The 16,604-nt window shown below is 38.9% G+C and overlaps 1 protein-coding gene across 1 annotated transcript in view; it reads left to right on the forward strand.

The window, feature by feature from the left end:
* Cntn1 (contactin 1) overlaps nucleotides 1-16,604 on the forward strand; it is a 138,144-nt gene that overhangs the window by 32,618 nt on the left and 88,922 nt on the right. Inside the window, exons 10-13 of the mRNA XM_052160364.1 lie at nucleotides 16-133; nucleotides 1,559-1,709; nucleotides 3,519-3,646; nucleotides 14,827-15,008. Of these exons, the coding sequence (XP_052016324.1) occupies nucleotides 16-133; nucleotides 1,559-1,709; nucleotides 3,519-3,646; nucleotides 14,827-15,008 (579 nt within the window). The remainder of the gene's footprint in view (nucleotides 1-15; nucleotides 134-1,558; nucleotides 1,710-3,518; nucleotides 3,647-14,826; nucleotides 15,009-16,604) is intronic.

A 16,604-nucleotide genomic window follows, 5' to 3' on the forward strand; every position in this document is an offset into this window, starting at 1 on the left:
TATTTTACCCTTCAGTATCACAAAGGAGAACTGAGACTGTATGATGTGACTTTTGAAAATGCCGGAATGTACCAGTGCATAGCTGAAAATGCCTATGGGTCCATTTATGCAAATGCGGAGCTCAAGATCCTAGGTCAGTATTCTTTCCGATTTCTGATAAATGTTTATCAAGTAAACAACCTATAATAAGGCAAGAGGCTATCCGTAGCTTGTGCTCAGTTTCACTATACTATGATTAGATGCATAACGCAGGTTGGTCACTTATTTATATTGCCAGTTCTCAAAATTCAGACTAAAGTAACAATGAAGTAGGCCAGTGATGCTGAGTCTTCCTACTGCTGTAAGCCTTTAATACAGTTCTTCATGTTGTGGTGATCCTCAACCAAAAAAACATTTTTGTTGCTAATTCATATGTGTAATTTAGCTACTGTTACAAATTGTAATGTAAAAATCGGACACGTGGGATACCTGATGTGCAACCCCTGTGCAGGTTGAGAACCTCAGAATACATCAAATATTTGCAACTTCCTTAGAGGAGCAGCAGAGGCAGCAGCTCTTGGATCTTCTTACAAGCGCATAATCCTACCCACTACCAGTCCACTGAGCAGACATTAGTGCAAGACCCTTGGATGATTTTGATAGGCAGTTAAAGTTTGAGAATCACTATACTAAATGATAAAGATTCAAGTACAAATCAGCCTGAAAAAGCAAACTCCCCCCAGAAGGCAGGATGCAGATGACTGGGATGCATCATGTCTGTTAATAGCCAAGGTGGCTAATAGCAGTGGACTAGATGGGAGAACTTGGAAGATGAAGGGTATGCCATCACTGGGGTTACCAGCTAGGAGACTCTGTGTCACGATTTCATCACTAATATTCTGCGGTATGTGAGATTTGAAGACAAGTTTCAGCTATGCCCTGTGCTCTTTAACCAAGTGTTTGGATCCAGTATTCTTTGAGTTGTCTTTAGGTAGCTCACGAAGCCCTGGATTGGCTTATCCAAGAGTATATGCACTTACTTGGTGTTTAGTGGATAGAAAGTCAAGTGGGATTCCATTAGTAATTGAAAAGCATTTTCTGATTCAAAGCTTAATCCTACCTGTTAACTCCCTGTGATGCCATAACAGTATTATATCAGTTTAATAGATTTCAATTCTTTCATTTGTATGCTTTGAGGCATGCTGAGTGGGATGGCTGTGAGCATGTCTAAGAATGTACATAGCATGTGTAGCATGTGTAACATGTAGGGTTCTAGCCATCTTTTCCACCAATTACCTTGTAGAATTGAAGACGAACAGTTGAATTCATGATGCCTTTTAAGTGAAGAGGTACTTAACATAATTAAAACTAAAATTTGATTGATAAAGTTAGCAGCAATTGTTCATCTGAACTGAGCCTATGTTACTAAATCAGTAAATAAAATTTACATATGAAGTGCCTCATAAAGTACAAGTCCAATATTTCTATTGATTATTAATCAATGAAACATGCTGTAATCCAGAAGGAATGTTTGGATTTGCTAGCCAAGGGGAATAATCAATATTTGTTTACCTTATAGCTTTAGCTCCAACTTTTGAAATGAATCCTATGAAGAAAAAGATCTTGGCTGCGAAAGGAGGAAGGGTTATCATCGAATGTAAACCCAAGGCTGCACCCAAACCCAAGTTTTCATGGAGCAAAGGGACAGAGTGGCTTGTCAACAGCAGCAGGTCAGGTCAGATGGGGCTGTATGTCACTGACGTTCAGTGGCTTCTGAGCTCTTACGATGTCACTGGGCGGAGTCCTTAAAACTCTGATGTCAGCCAAGTGCTTTGTCATCTATGCGCTAAGATCAGTTTCTGATTAGTACTTTAACTCATCAGTAATTCAGTGTAAATATCACTGTGTAAGAGAATGCTCATATGCAAGATTTTGGGGTGTTGTAATGTGTTTTCTATGTATATATGTATACATAATTAAATATTTGTAAAAGATGCATACAATTATGAATTGTTGAAAACTGAGTCTAGATAATGGTTAAATATAACATATTACATATTTTATTAATATTTTATTAATGTTGATATCAATCACATTATTAAAATTATTTTATCAATTAATAGTAATTATATTAATTTTAAAGTAATGATTATATTGTTTTAATAATTAATAGGTTGAATATTTAATGAGTAATAGCTATAACATTGTTTGGATGAGTATAAGTATAAAAAGTAGTTCAGCAAAGCAGGGACTTCTGTGCCTGCTTCGTGCCTGTTTCATTTTCATACCATATGAAAAAGTATATGATGAAGTAAGTATAGGAATTACACAAGGCAGAAGCGTAGTCATTTTTCCATAATATAGAGTGGTGTTGTATGAGGGTTATATATACTACAGTTTGTAAGATGACACGGCAGTAGGTATTTAGGTTCAGAATCCATAAACCTGATCAATGCTTTGCACATGATGTTGCTGTGGAGAGAGCACCATTAGATGACAGGACCTTTAGGGCTCTTTCATAGTCTCATTGGGACTTAGACACAGTTACATCACTAACTAAAGAACAGCAACTGAAATGTCATTTCGTGATCCAGGACTGTGGCATCTTTGAATATGATGATGATCAATTTCAATGGTGTGTGATGGGCGTGGGGTGTAACTGAAATTAGTATGGGTTTAGGAGAAATTGGTAGAGGTTCTTCACTGCTACTTCGCTGTACTTTTTATGTCTGTGCTGGCAAAATAATGAAACGAGGAATGGGTAGTAGTTTGACAAGGATTTGAAGTGAGCCGAAGCGTGGTACATTAACATCTGTACCTGTACCGTAAGAACATCTACAAGTAGCCAAGTCCAAGATAGGATAAGCCACATAAGAGTGGTTTTTACTAGAGGTGATGTCAGGGAGGGGAAATAGAGGCAGAGCTAGAGGGAATCTGGAGAGCCATCAAGTGAAGTACTGGCCTGGATAAGGACATGGAAGGGGCAAAAGGACACAGAAAGATTTTTTCATTGAAGGGACTTAGATTCTGCACAGTTCTGACAAAGACTGATAAGGGTCTAGGAGAGTGCTTTGGTCAAAAGTGCCTCTTAGAGGAGCTTAGTGTCTGCAAGAATTGGACTTATTGCAAAGTCTCCAGATGCCCAGTCAAGATGACAGCAAGCTGGAACCTGTGGCCTTCACACAACACAGTGACCAGGTTCTTTTGGCAGCTCATGGAACAGTGGCTAATTATGTTTCTTCAGATTTGGAGAAAGGCCTCTGCCTGCCTGAAATGTGCCATCTGTCTTAAGGAGGGAAGAGTATAGATGAATCTTCTATAGGATGATCTAGGAAAGTAAGAGCTCAGCTTTTTAGCAATTTGCCAATACTGAGAAATAACATTTGAAATAAAGACTAGAACATTCAAACATTTTATGCAGGCAAATGTCTTACTAAGAAACTGGTATAAAGGATAACAATGTTAGCCTATTTAATGCAAGGGATGATAATAATGTATATTATTGAATGACTGAATTTTTATTTTTTTAATTTCAATAGAATACTCATATGGGAAGATGGTAGCTTGGAAATCAACAACATTACAAGAAATGATGGAGGAATCTATACATGCTTTGCAGAAAATAATAGAGGAAAAGCTAACAGCACTGGGACTCTGGTGATAACAAGTAAGGACTCCTTTGATACTTGAGTCATGCTGTTCTCTTTAAGGGATGATGCTTATGTTTTACACTATTACATATATGTGATTCAAAACCGGGCTTCCAGTACAGTCAATGTATTAATGAGTTCCCATTTCAGAGGTCTTCAGGGCAAGTCTCTTCCTCTGGAGTATTGTTCCTGGAACTGGATGTGAGAACATCCTATTCCTTTACAAAGAGCATCAAAATATATTGGATTTTATTCCTTTTTAGAACCTTTTGTTGAGCTTGTTCCTTTTTCACTTTCATATATGTCTGATGTTCATTCCGACTGTTACAACCACTATCTGATATCAATCCTACCCGTTACCCACTTTCTCTCTAAAAGTCCTCTTCTCCTCATCACTTTGTCATTGCCAGTTAGTGATGGTGATCAGGTTTGTTATTTTGTTAAGAGCTACTGAGTTTAACCCGTGTCATGTTTTGGGGGGGACATAGTGGAAATCTCAGTGGGCACAAAACTAGACAGACAATCACGGTCCCTCCTCTGAAATCTGTCAGAAGCCAATAATTCCACAGGGAAAGGGTGGGCCCCACAGGCTCAGGTTTGTGTAGCCTCATCATAGACCACCACAGTTGTTATGAAGTCATGGCTGCATTGGCTCTGCCATGCCCAGCACTTCACAGCACTTGTGCCTATTGTCCTTCTTCTTGATTCTTTCCATTCTCTCTTCCATGATATTCCCCAGGCTTTATAAAGGGTGGTATCGCTATCCTGATTAGTGATGAGCATTCAACTGCCTCTTATTTTCAGCACTTTGAGACATCATGAACCTCTCTGAATGCACTGCCATCCATCATGGAGATGCCTCTGATACAAAGCTAGGAGTAGCATTTGTCTATAGGTATAAACATAAAATGGTAGAAGCAAGTTTAGTACCATAACAATTTAGATAAGCAATAACATCAAGTTTTCTTCTGAGGTCTAAGACCTCTGAAGCCAGGGGTTTTGGAATGGGTTTTAGTAATAGGTTTGAAATGCTTCATGAAGGACCATCCTCAAGTCCAATCATAGCAGGTGGTTACCCCCATAGCAATCATACTGCAGGTGCATAAGTGAGCACATCTCACTTGACATATTAGTATTATAGGCCATGGGGTTTATAGCTGAGTAAGACTGTTGATGCTTCCCTAGCTCTCTATATAGCATCTTACAGCAACCTGAAAGCTAGGCAGCAGGGAGAAAGTTTTCAGGCTCAGCTACGGCTTCATTTCTCTACCCCTTATAACAAAGGTATATGTTATTTTTCAGCCATAGGTTTTGCAAACTAGTTGTAGTGAGAATGGGCTTTCATTATTTGGGAGTCTTTAGACTCTCTGACCAACAACTGATCAAGAGGTATCACATACCTGCAACTGTTGTTTGTATAGAAACCCTTGGTTTTCAAAAGTAGCATTATCCAGACAGGAAGGACAGCTATCTTCTAACTCTTGTACATGCTTTTTCTTAACTCAATATTTTTATTTTTTTAAGTAGTAAGTGTTTGTATGTGTTTTTCCACAGGTCCTTAGTTTTGATGAATATGTCTTGCAAGCTCATCTCTGTGATCGTCCAACACACATCCCAATTAGACTTCCCATTCCCTAAATTTTGTTTGTTTTTATATCACCTGTGAAATTCTATCCCCTCCCCCATACCTCAGTGGAATTTCCCCACCTCAATGGTTATTTTCTAGTTTACTTACTTTGATAGATATTACAATTTAAACATGAAAATCTAAAGATTTGAATCTAGGAACCACATATAAGAGAAAACATACACTTTTGTCTTTCTGTACTTGCATTACTATTAAAGTATTTTTTTATTTACCTGATGCAATTGTCATCTCAGAGGTTTATTGCATCATTTGCTAACCTAGGCCTAGTCCTAGAAGCTTCTAGCCTCTGTATAATCTTATCTAGGCCTAGAATGTTTTCAGCCTCTGAGCCTTACTCCTGGATAAGATCACTTTCTAGCTCTTTCTGAACTCTGGCTGACTGGTTCAGTTCAGCTGTTCTGGCTTAAACTCCTCTCCAAGCTGACTGATTCAATCTGGCTTCACTCTGAGCCTCTGGCCGAATTGTCCTGCTTGGCTTCAAACTAACTGAAACTCTGTGTTGATCATCTGGGTCCTTCTCATTCTTGGACTCATCTGTCTTCACCTGTTTCTAGCTTGTTCTCTCTCTGAAACCTGTCTCAGTAAAACTGCCCCCCCCCCCACTGCCCCTTAAATAGCGTCCCTTTCCTCTCTCTACTTGTGAGAGTTGTGTATACCCTGTAGTGTCAAGTCATTCTCTGATTCATCACTTTGTCTGCCACTCAATTAGACGTCAGTTTCAAACATGGGTGCTTCCTTCTACAAAAACTTAACCTTCATTGTTTTGGATTAAAAGTGTTTACGAAGGGTGTATCTAGAGATTAAAGGCATGATTCAGGTCTGAGCCTCACCAAAACTAGAAGCAGGGTTTTTAGTAAATAACACCATCTTGGGTTTCACAGTATGATATCCTGCAACGGGTAACTTTGCTCATTATAATTTTATCTAGTCTCACCAATTCATCTGCAAATTTCATATTTTCATTTTGCTTTGTAACTGAATAAAATTATATTTTGTGTATGTGCTACACACTTATTGTTCATTCACCAGATGGTGAGCAACTAGGCTCATTCCATTTTCTAGCTGGAGAAGAAGAAAAGAGATGTGCAAGTATCTCAGAAGAAGAAACTAAAATTCTTTTTAGGAGTATGTGGAAGAATGGGATAGGGGAGTTCTAGTCCTAGCTATTTTAGGAAACACTGCACTTATTTTCATAGTGGCTACCATGCAGTAAGAGTTGATTATTATATAGATCCTTCATTTAATTTGTGAATATAGGCAATCTGACTAGGTTGAGAAGAAATAACAAAGTAGTTTTAATTCTCATTTTCCTGATGACTAAAGTTCTTGAACATTTCTTCAAATATTTATCAACCATTTTTTATTTCTTCTTTTGAGAGTCTCTTCAAATTGATGGCCCCTTTTTGTATAGAGTTGTTTATTTTCTTAATGTATAGTTTTTTGAGTTATTTAGGTATGTTAAATATTAACCATCTGTCAGAGAATTAGGTGTAGTTTCCTCTTCATTGAATTAATGGCTTTATTTACAGTATAAAAGCTTATTAGTTTTATAAGATGTCATTTGTCAATTGTTGGTCTTATTTCCTGTGCTACCAAAATCCTATTAGAGACTATTTTCTGTTTATATTTGTTTAGGATTCCTTTGCTCATCCTTTTACCATAAGGTAGTACCTCTCTTTGCTAGGGAGTTGTGTTTCTTGGAGATAGAAAAATGATGAATATTGTTTTGTAATCTAAGTCTACAAGCTTGTGTTGCTTGACTAGGGAGTTAATATTCAAAAGTATTATTGAAAAAAAATGTGTGTTGATTCTTGTCACTTTGTTAACCTTATGATGTTTCTTTTCTTAGTCTTCCTCTGCTTAGCCTACCATTGTTTACCTTTCCTTGTAGTTTCTTAGGCACGCTTATTTTTCTCTTCAATCCGAGTTATTCCTCACTCTTCTCCATAGGGGTGGCTTGGTGACAAAAGATTCTTTTAGTCTGCTTTTATTATTGAATAATGAATCCAACCTTAGTGGGTTTAGTTGTCTGGGTTGATATCTCTGGTCTTGTGGAACTTGTAGGACATCAGTCTATGTGTCTTAGGCATTTAAAAAAAAATCTTCATTGAAAAATTGCCATAATCAGAATTGATGTGCATTCCTTTATATGTAATTTTGTGTTTCTTGTATCTTTCAATATTCTTTCTTCTGTACATTTAGAGTTATGACTATTATATGACATGGGGAATTTCTTTTGATAATATTTCGGTGTGTTTGTTTTTTTTAATTAATTGATTGACTTGTATGTTTTTTTAAAATAGAGTGGTCATCTCTATCCCTGGATTTGAGAAATGTTCTTCTATGAATCTTTTAAAAATATATTCTGTGCCTTTAATCTTGATTTCTGCATTCTTTCATTTAAACCCATGGTTCATAGATTTGTGCTTTGTGCTAAAATTCTTTTCCAGATGAAATGTAAATAATTTCTACCATTTCTAAGATCCTAATAACAAATTGAGATATGGTTCTGCCTAAAGTCTCTCTTGGAAATTGTCATAGTTAGGGTTTTACTGGTTTAAACAGACACTATGACCAAGGCAACTCTTATAAGGACAACATTTAATTGAGGCTGGCTGATAGGTTCAGAGGTTCAGTCCATTATCATCAAGGCAGGAACATGACAGCATCCAGGCAGGCATAGTGAAGGAGGGACTGAGAGTTCTATATCTTCAGCTGAAGGCTGCTAGTAGAATACTGGCTTCCAGGCAGCTAGGATGAGGGTCTTAAAGCCCGCACCCACAGTGACACACCTACTCCAACAGGGCCACACCTTCTAATAGTGCCACTCCCTGGGCTGAACATATACAAACTATCACAATCCACTCTCTGACCCCCATAGGCTTATTCAAAAATACAAGTAACATAGCATAATACAAAATATATTTAGTACATCTTCAAAAGTCCCCACAGTCTATAGCAGTCTCAACAATGTTAAAAGTCCAAAGTTCAAAGTCTCTTCTAAGATTCATCCAATCACCTAACTGTAATCCCCAAAGCAAGACAGAAAACCAGCTGGACAAACTCCAAACTCTGTATCTTCATGACTGATATCAAAGCTGTCTTCAAGTCTCCAACTCATTTTTTATCTTTGTTGACTGCATCACACTTCTTTCTCCTGAGCTGGTTCCACTTCCTGTTAGCTGCTTTCCTCAGCAGCTGGCATCGCTTCTCCAGCTCTTCCCTGGGTTGCACTCCAAGCTCAGATTGCTGCTGCTGTCCTTGGGGACCATCCCATGGTACTGGCATCTCCAGTACACTGGGTTCTTTTGCTGCAACTTGGCTTTACCAATAGCCTGTCATAGGCTCTCTTCATGGTGCCAAGCCTCAACTCCTTTGCATGACTTCTTCAGTCCTGTGCCATCAACTACAACTGAGGCTACACCTTCAGCAATGACCATTCCTGGCCTCTCACAGTGCCAAGTCTCAGCTGTTCTCTATAACTCCTTCATGCCTTTGAAACTAGTGCCACCTTGGTACTAGGTACTAGACTTTTACACATTACCAGCTACAAGTGCAGCACAAGGTACAGCCTTTGCTATCTTTGGAACACAGCTTCTTTGTGTTCTCAGAAAACACTTCCCAGAAGACTTCATCTCAGTGATGCTGGTCTCTTCTTAATCACCACTAATTTCTTAGCTCCAGCTAGCCAGCATGCAGTATCCTAATAGTCCCTTCTATACTGGACTCTAAAGCCAGAGCCACATGGCCAAAACTGCCAACTTCTGCTGCTTGCTAGGGCTGAAACATGGCCCTCTGGTTCTATTATATTATCACTAGCTTTCTGTTTTCCAACTCCTTCACTGCCTAAGCTTGGCTGTCCTAGACCTTGCTCTGCAGACTGACTTTGAACTCAGAGATCTACTAACCTGTCTCCTAAGACTGGGATTAAAGGTGTGGCCCACCAATTCTGCATTTAAGCTTTTCTTCCCATAGAACTTGCTGTGTTCTAGGTTGGCCTTCAACTCAGAGATGTGCATGTCTTTGCCTCCTGGGATTTTAGGCTTGTTCTACTGTGCCTGGACCTAAATTTAACTGGGTGAGATCTTGCCCCAAGGTCACTACTCCCTTAATTCAGTTTAACATCCCTGAAAATAGGATTCAGCTCCATTTCACTTCTTGGTGCCCCTTTAATACCGTAAATTTTATATTTTTCCATTCTAAGCTTGATCAAAATGCTCTTCATAAGACTTAACCAGAGAACAAAGTTTCTGCTATGCTTGTTTGAGATTTCCTTTGTCAATGTAATTAATATAAATCTCTTTACCTTAGCTTCAGCTACATTCTTCAGACAAGGGCAAAAAAGCAGTCTCTAGGCCACATATTGAAATTTTCCACTAAAACCTCTTGTTGCAGGTAGGCACAGTTCAAATCACCCTCACCAACAATGTCTTCCATATTTCTACTAGGATACCCATTAAGATCCACTTAAAGCATTCCACTGCTTTCCAAATCCAAAGTCCCCAAATCTACATTCTTCCAAACAAAAGCATGGTCAGGCCTAACACAGCAATACCCTACTCCTAGTACCAACTTCTGTCTTAGGGTTTTACTGTTGTGAACAGAACCACCACCAAGGCAAGTCTTATAAGACATTTAATTGGGGCTGGCTTAGAGGTTCAGAGGTTCAGTCCAGTATCATCAAGGCAGGAACATGACAACATCCAGGCAGGCATGGTACAGGAGGAGCTGAGAGTTCTCCATCTTCATCTGAAGGCTGCTAGCAGAATACTGGCTTCCAGGCAGCTAGGATGAGGGTCTTAAAGCCCACACCCACAGTGACACACCTACACCAACAGGGCTATACTTTCTTTTTTTTTTATTCGATATATTTTTTATTTACATTTCAAATGATTTCCCCTTTTCAGGCACCCCTACTCCCGAAAATCCCATAAGCCCCCTTCCCTCCCCCTGTTCTCCCACCCACCCTTGCCATTTCTCTGTTCTGGTTTTGCCCTATACTGCTACACTGAGTCTTTCCAGAACAAGGGGCCACTCCTCCATTCTTCTTGTACCTCATTTGATGTTTATATTATGTTTTGGGTATTCCAGTTTTCTAGGTTAATATCCACTTATTAGTGAGTGTTATTTTGAGACTGCATTACCTCACTTAGGATGATGTTCTCCAACTCCATCCATTTGCCTAAGAATTTCATGAATTCATTATTTCTAATGGCTGAATAGTACTCCATTATGTATATAAACCACATTTTTTGCATCCATTCTTCTGTTGAGGGATACTTGGGTTCTTTCCAGCTTCTGGCTATTATAAATAGGGCTGATATGAACATAGTGGAGCATGTATCCTTATTACATGCTGGGGAATCCTCTGGGTATATGCCCAGGAGTGGTATAGCAGGATCTTCCGGAACTGAGGTGCCCAGTTTTCTGAGGAACCGCCAGACTGATTTCCAGAGTGGTTGTACCAATTTGCAACCCCACCAGCAGTGGAGGAGTGTTCCTCTTTCTCCACATCCTCGCCAACACCTGCTGCCTCCTGAATTTTTAATCTTAGCCATTCTGACTGGTGTAAGGTGAAATCTCAGGGTTCTTTTGATTTGCATTACCCTAATGACTAATGAAGTTGAGCATTTTTTTAAGATGCTTCTCTGCCATCCGAAGTTCTTCAGGTGAAAATTCTTTGTTTAACTCTGTACCCCACTTTTCAATAGGGTTATTTGGTTTCCTGGGGTCTAACTTCTTGAGTTCTTTGTATATAATTGGATATTAGCCCTCTATCTAATGTAGGGTTGGTAAAGATCTTTTCCCAATTTGTTGGTTGCCGATTTGTCCTTTTGATGGTGTCCTTTGCCTTACAGAAACTTTGTAATTTTATGAGGTCCCATTTGTCAATTCTTGATCTTAGAGCATATGCTGTTGGTGATCTGTTCAGAAACTTTCCCCGTACCAATGTCCTCAAGGGTCTTCCCCAGTTTCTTTTCTAATAGCTTCAGAGTGTCTGGCTTTATGTGTAGGTCCTTGATCCATTTGGAGTTGAGCTTAGTACAAGGAGACAAGAATGGATCAATTCGCATTCTTCTGCATGCTGACCTCCAGTTGAACCAGCACCATTTGTTGAAAAGGCTATCTTTTTTCCAATGGATGTTTTCAGCCCCTTTGTCGAGGATCAAGTGGCCATAGGTGTGTGGGTTCATTTCTGGATCTTCAATCCTGTTCCATTGATCCGCCTGCCTGTCACTGTACCAATACCATGCAGTTTTTAACACTATTGCTCTGTAGTATTGCTTGAGGTTAGGGATACTGATTCCCCCAGAACTTCTTTTGTTGTTGAGAATAGTTTTAGCTATCCTGGGTTTTTTGTTATTCCAGTTGAATTTGAGAATTGCTCTTTTTAACTCTATGAAGAATTGAGTTGGGATTTTGATGGGTATTGCATTGAATCTGTATATTGCTTTTGGCAAAATGCCCATTTTAACTGTATTAATCCTGCTGATCCATGAGCATGGGAGGTTTTTCCATTTTTTTGAGGTCTTCTTCCATTTCCTTCTTCAGAGTCTTGAAGTTTTTGTCCTACAGATCTTTCACATGTTTGGTAAGAGTCACCCCAAGGTACTTTATACTGTTTGTGGCTATTGTGAAGGGTGTCATTTCCCTAATTTCTTTCCCAGCCTGCTTATCCTTTGAGTATAGGAAGGCTACTGATTTGCTTGAGTTGATTTTATAACCTGCCACTTTGCCGAAGTTGTTTATCAGCTGTAGGAGTTCTCTAGTGGAGTTTTTTGGGTCACTTAGGTAGACTATCATATCATCTGCAAATAATGATAGTTTGACTTCTTCCTTTCCAATTCGTATCCCTTTGACCTCCTTATGCTGTCTAATTGCCCAAGTTAGTACCTCAAGTACAATATTGAAAAGATAAGGAGAAAGGGGGCAGCCCTGTCTAGTCCCTGATTTTAGTGGGATTGCTTCAAGTTTCTCTCCCTTTAGTTTGATGCTGGCTACCGGTTTGCTGTATATTGCTTTTACTATGTTTAGGTATGGGCCTTGAATTCCTCTTCTTTCCAAGACTTTAAGCATGAAAGGATGCTGAATTTTGTCAAATGCTTTTTCACATTCAATGAAATGACCATGCGGTTTTCCTCTTTGAGTTTGTTTATGTAGTGGATTGCATTGATGGATTTCCTTATATTGAACCACCCCTGCATCCCTGGGATAAAGCCTATTTGATCATGGTGGATGATCATTTTGATGTGTTCTTGGATTTGGTTGGCAAGAATTTTATTGAGTATTTTTGCGTAGATGTTCATAAGGGAAATTGGTCTGAAGTTCTCTTTCTTTGTTGGATGGTATCAGCGTAATTGTGGCTTCGTAGAAGGAATTGAGTAGTGTTCCTTCTGTTTCTATTTTGTGGAATAGTTTGAAGAGTATTGGTGTTAGGTCTTCTTTGAAGGTCTGATAGAATTCTGCACTGAAACCATCTGGTCCTGTCCTTTTTTTGGTTGGAAGACATTCTATGACCCCTTCTATTTCTTTAGGAGTTGTGGGACTGTTTAGATGATCTATTTGGTCCTGATTTAATTTTGGTATTTGGTAACTGTCTAGGAAATTGTCCATTTCTTCCAGATTCTCCGGTTGTGTTGAGTATAGGCTTTTGTAGTAGGATCTGATGATTTTTTCATTTCTAATTTTGTTAATTTGGATACTTTCTCTGTGCCCTTTGGTCAGTCTGGCTAAGGGTTTATCTATCTTGTTGATTTTCTCAAAGCACCAGCTCCTGGATTCGTTGATTCTTTGTATGGTTCTCTTTGTTTCCACTTGAAGTGCCATACTTTCTAATAGTGCCACTCCCTGGGCTGAGCATACACAAACCATCACAGATAGCAAAGAGCCTACTGGGCTTCCTTGGGAGAACATATGTGAGAGTTTGCTTTCAGGAATGTGGGTGCTCCTTTCCCAATAGGACACACCTGAAAATCCTTTATCTAGTAGGGATGAAGGCTTTCCATAAATGCACAGATAACGCCTGCCTCCATACTTTCTCCAGTAGTCCCTATCTGAGCCACATGTAATTAAGGCAGATAGTTATACAATGGTTGGTAGGGAGCTGATAGATGCTCCTCAACCCTCTATGTCAGGGATGAACAGCTAACAAGCCCAGGATAGATAATCAATTTTGCAAGAGGCCTAGCTGAATTCCCAAAGATGGGGACCACTTATCCCAGAGACACACTCACAATAGGGATTTTTATACTGTCCCAAAGACTATGCCATTTTGTTTATGGGTCTTTTAAAACTATTTTATTTAACTGAATAATCCAATTTCTCTTCCTTACCTTCAAGCTCTGATATTCTATCTTCTTCTAGATATATTTTATTAGTGAGGCTTTCCAGTGAGCTTTTTATTAAACATACTGGAGTTTTCATTTCAAATTATATAAGTGTATATATTCTTCAGTATTTACATATCTGTATTGAATTATATTTTCATAAGTCCTGAGTTGTTCTCATTTTATTGAACTGTTTGTCTTTTATTGACTTTCATTTTAGCATTTATTTACATCCCTTTTGAACTTCTTAACCATATCCATAATTGTTCCTTTCAATTGTCCTGTCGTCTAAATTGTTTTCATTGGGGATCAATAACTCAGGCTTAATAATTTTTGGAGGAGGCATGCTGTCCTAGATTTTGTGTTAGTTGGTTTGTGTGTATGTGTGTGTGTGTGTGTGTGTGAGAGAGAGAGAGAGAGAGAGAGAGAGAGAGAGAGAGAGAGAGAGAGAGAAGAGAGGAGAGAGGGGAGAGAGGGAGAGAAGGAGAGAGGAGAGAGAGTTGGGCCTTGGGGATCTCTAGTTAGATTGTTCCTTGTACCTTTTGGTATACGTATCTGGCCCATATTTTTTTTCTTTGGAGTGGGCTTTGAGATCTGAATTTGTCAGGTTTTGGGAGAGCTGAATGGTACTCAAAGTTCAGTCTTAGGCCCACCCAAAGCTTTTGCTTGATTGGGATAGGAGAGGCAATCCTAGCTCAGCTAGAGAAAAATCACAGCTTCTGGCTGCACCAGTGGGCAGTCTATAGAAAGAACATGCTCTTTAAAAGCCACGGTTAGCTTACCAGAGGAGAGAGTAACAGTTAAAGTTGTGACACACCATTGTTCAGTTTAAGCCCCCAGTTTGCAACACTGAGGTCCTGGAGGGAGGGAGGGAGGTAAGAGCTACCTTTGAGGTGAACAGGCCTTCTGCACTCATCACATCCTCAGATAGTCTTAGGGTCCACCCACATGGAAGGATTCAAGCAGTACTAACTGTGAAATGAGTCTGCATTAGAAGCAAGTGCTCACATGGTGATGGCATTAGCATCCTGGAGGAAGAGAGAAAGTAGGGTTCCCTGTGAATCAAGCAGATACTTGTTCACAGTCCTCAGATGGTGGATTTAGAGCTCCAAAGTTGGCTTTAATGCTTTCACAGAACCAGGTCATCTGATGTCTCTTTGGTTTTGCTTTTTCTTGTGTTTCCACAAAAAACTGTGATTTACTTTTCTTTTAAATCCTACAGATCCCACGCGGATCATTCTGGCCCCAATCAATGCTGATATCACTGTTGGAGAAAATGCTACCATGCAGTGTGCTGCGTCTTTCGATCCGGCCTTGGATCTCACGTTTGTTTGGTCCTTCAATGGCTACGTGATTGATTTTAACAAAGAAATTACACACATTCATTACCAGAGGAACTTTATGGTATGTGTCTATATTTCATCTTATTAACATCCTAATAATTCTTATGTGTCTGTGCTAAAACTTCAGTTAAGGACCAGAGAAATAGCTTAGTAGGTAAGTAAGCCACCAAGTCTGTGGACCTGAGTTTAATCTTAAGAACCCACATAACAGAAAGAATGGACCAACCCCAAAAGATTGTTCTCTAGCGAATCATGTACCAAAGCTTACACACACACACACACACACACACACACACACACGATAAATAATTAAGTAAAAATTTAGAAATATAATAATATTTTCCATAGTTTTAGTTTTATATCGAGGTGACAGTCATGTGAAAAGCTTCTCATTTTTCTCAGATTAATCATGGTACTCTAAAACATTTATAAAGGACTAATGTTAAAGAGTTTGGTGGAGATATTCTCAAATATCTGCTGATCTTTAAGTTTCCTTTCCCTTCCAATTATATGATTCTTATATTGATGTGAACGTTGCCCTATTAAATGTGTACCCAGGCTCCCAGCAATTTCCTTGGAATTTGAATGAGAGAAAACGTTGAACTTCTTCCAGGTTATAATGCTCATTTTTAAAGTAATTTATTTCATTCTGTGAATGTAACAAATCAATGAAATATATTTGTTTCAAGACTTGAACTAGTCTGCCTGGTTTGAAAAATATTAAATGGTTTATTTTAAGAAGTGTAAACTGTATGTTCTACAAACTTTGTGAACTAACACAGCAATCAGAGATTAGAGAGACATCTGGGAAGCAATGCAGGGATTTCATTGCAGAGATTAACAAGGTGCTGAGACTGTCAGGAGGACAAATTGGCTCTACCAGTTGTGCCATTCTCTGCTCTGAAAAGGTCACTACTTAAGAACTTGTGTATCTCTTTGGCATGTGCTCTTAATTAAGATGTGTTGAGTTTGTTTGGCCTCAGTAGGAGAGGAAGTCTCTAGCCTCACAGAGCCTTGAAGTACCAGGGTAGGGAGTGGATACCCAGGGGGCCCCAATCTGCTCAGAGGAGAAGGGGTGGGGGATGGAGGAAGGATTGTGGGAGGGGGTGACCAGGAGAGAGACAGTGAGTGTGATGTAAAGTGAATAAGTAAAAAATTAAATTATAAAAAATTAGAAGATATGTGGAGAATGGGAAGGAGCTATGTGAGTAGAAAGAAGGGGCAAATGAGAGGGTGTAGGGCACAGATGGAAGGGTAGTGGGTATGTAGGCAAAATACAATTATATATATATATATATATATATATATATATATATATATATATATATATATATATCCTCATTCAACATTTTAATATTACAGAAAAGCAATAACAACAATGAATAAAAATATGCTGATCTGACTTATACCTCAGCACTTAGGATACTGAGTCAAAAGAATCTTAGATTCTTAGGCTGGAGGCCAGACTGGTCTACACACTGAGACCCTGTCTCAAGAAACAAAACAAAAGCAAAAATAATGGGTGTGAACATCAACTTCAATTCAGCTGTTAATGTACACAACCGATTAAGTCAACTCAGTGCGATATTTCAGGATTTTCACATAAAAATCTCTATTGCTGTTTATAAATTATAATAACATTAAGCTTTAGATTATC

Source organism: Apodemus sylvaticus, chromosome 17 (assembly GCF_947179515.1).
Source record: "Apodemus sylvaticus chromosome 17, mApoSyl1.1, whole genome shotgun sequence".
Classification (NCBI taxonomy): Eukaryota; Metazoa; Chordata; class Mammalia; order Rodentia; family Muridae; genus Apodemus; species Apodemus sylvaticus.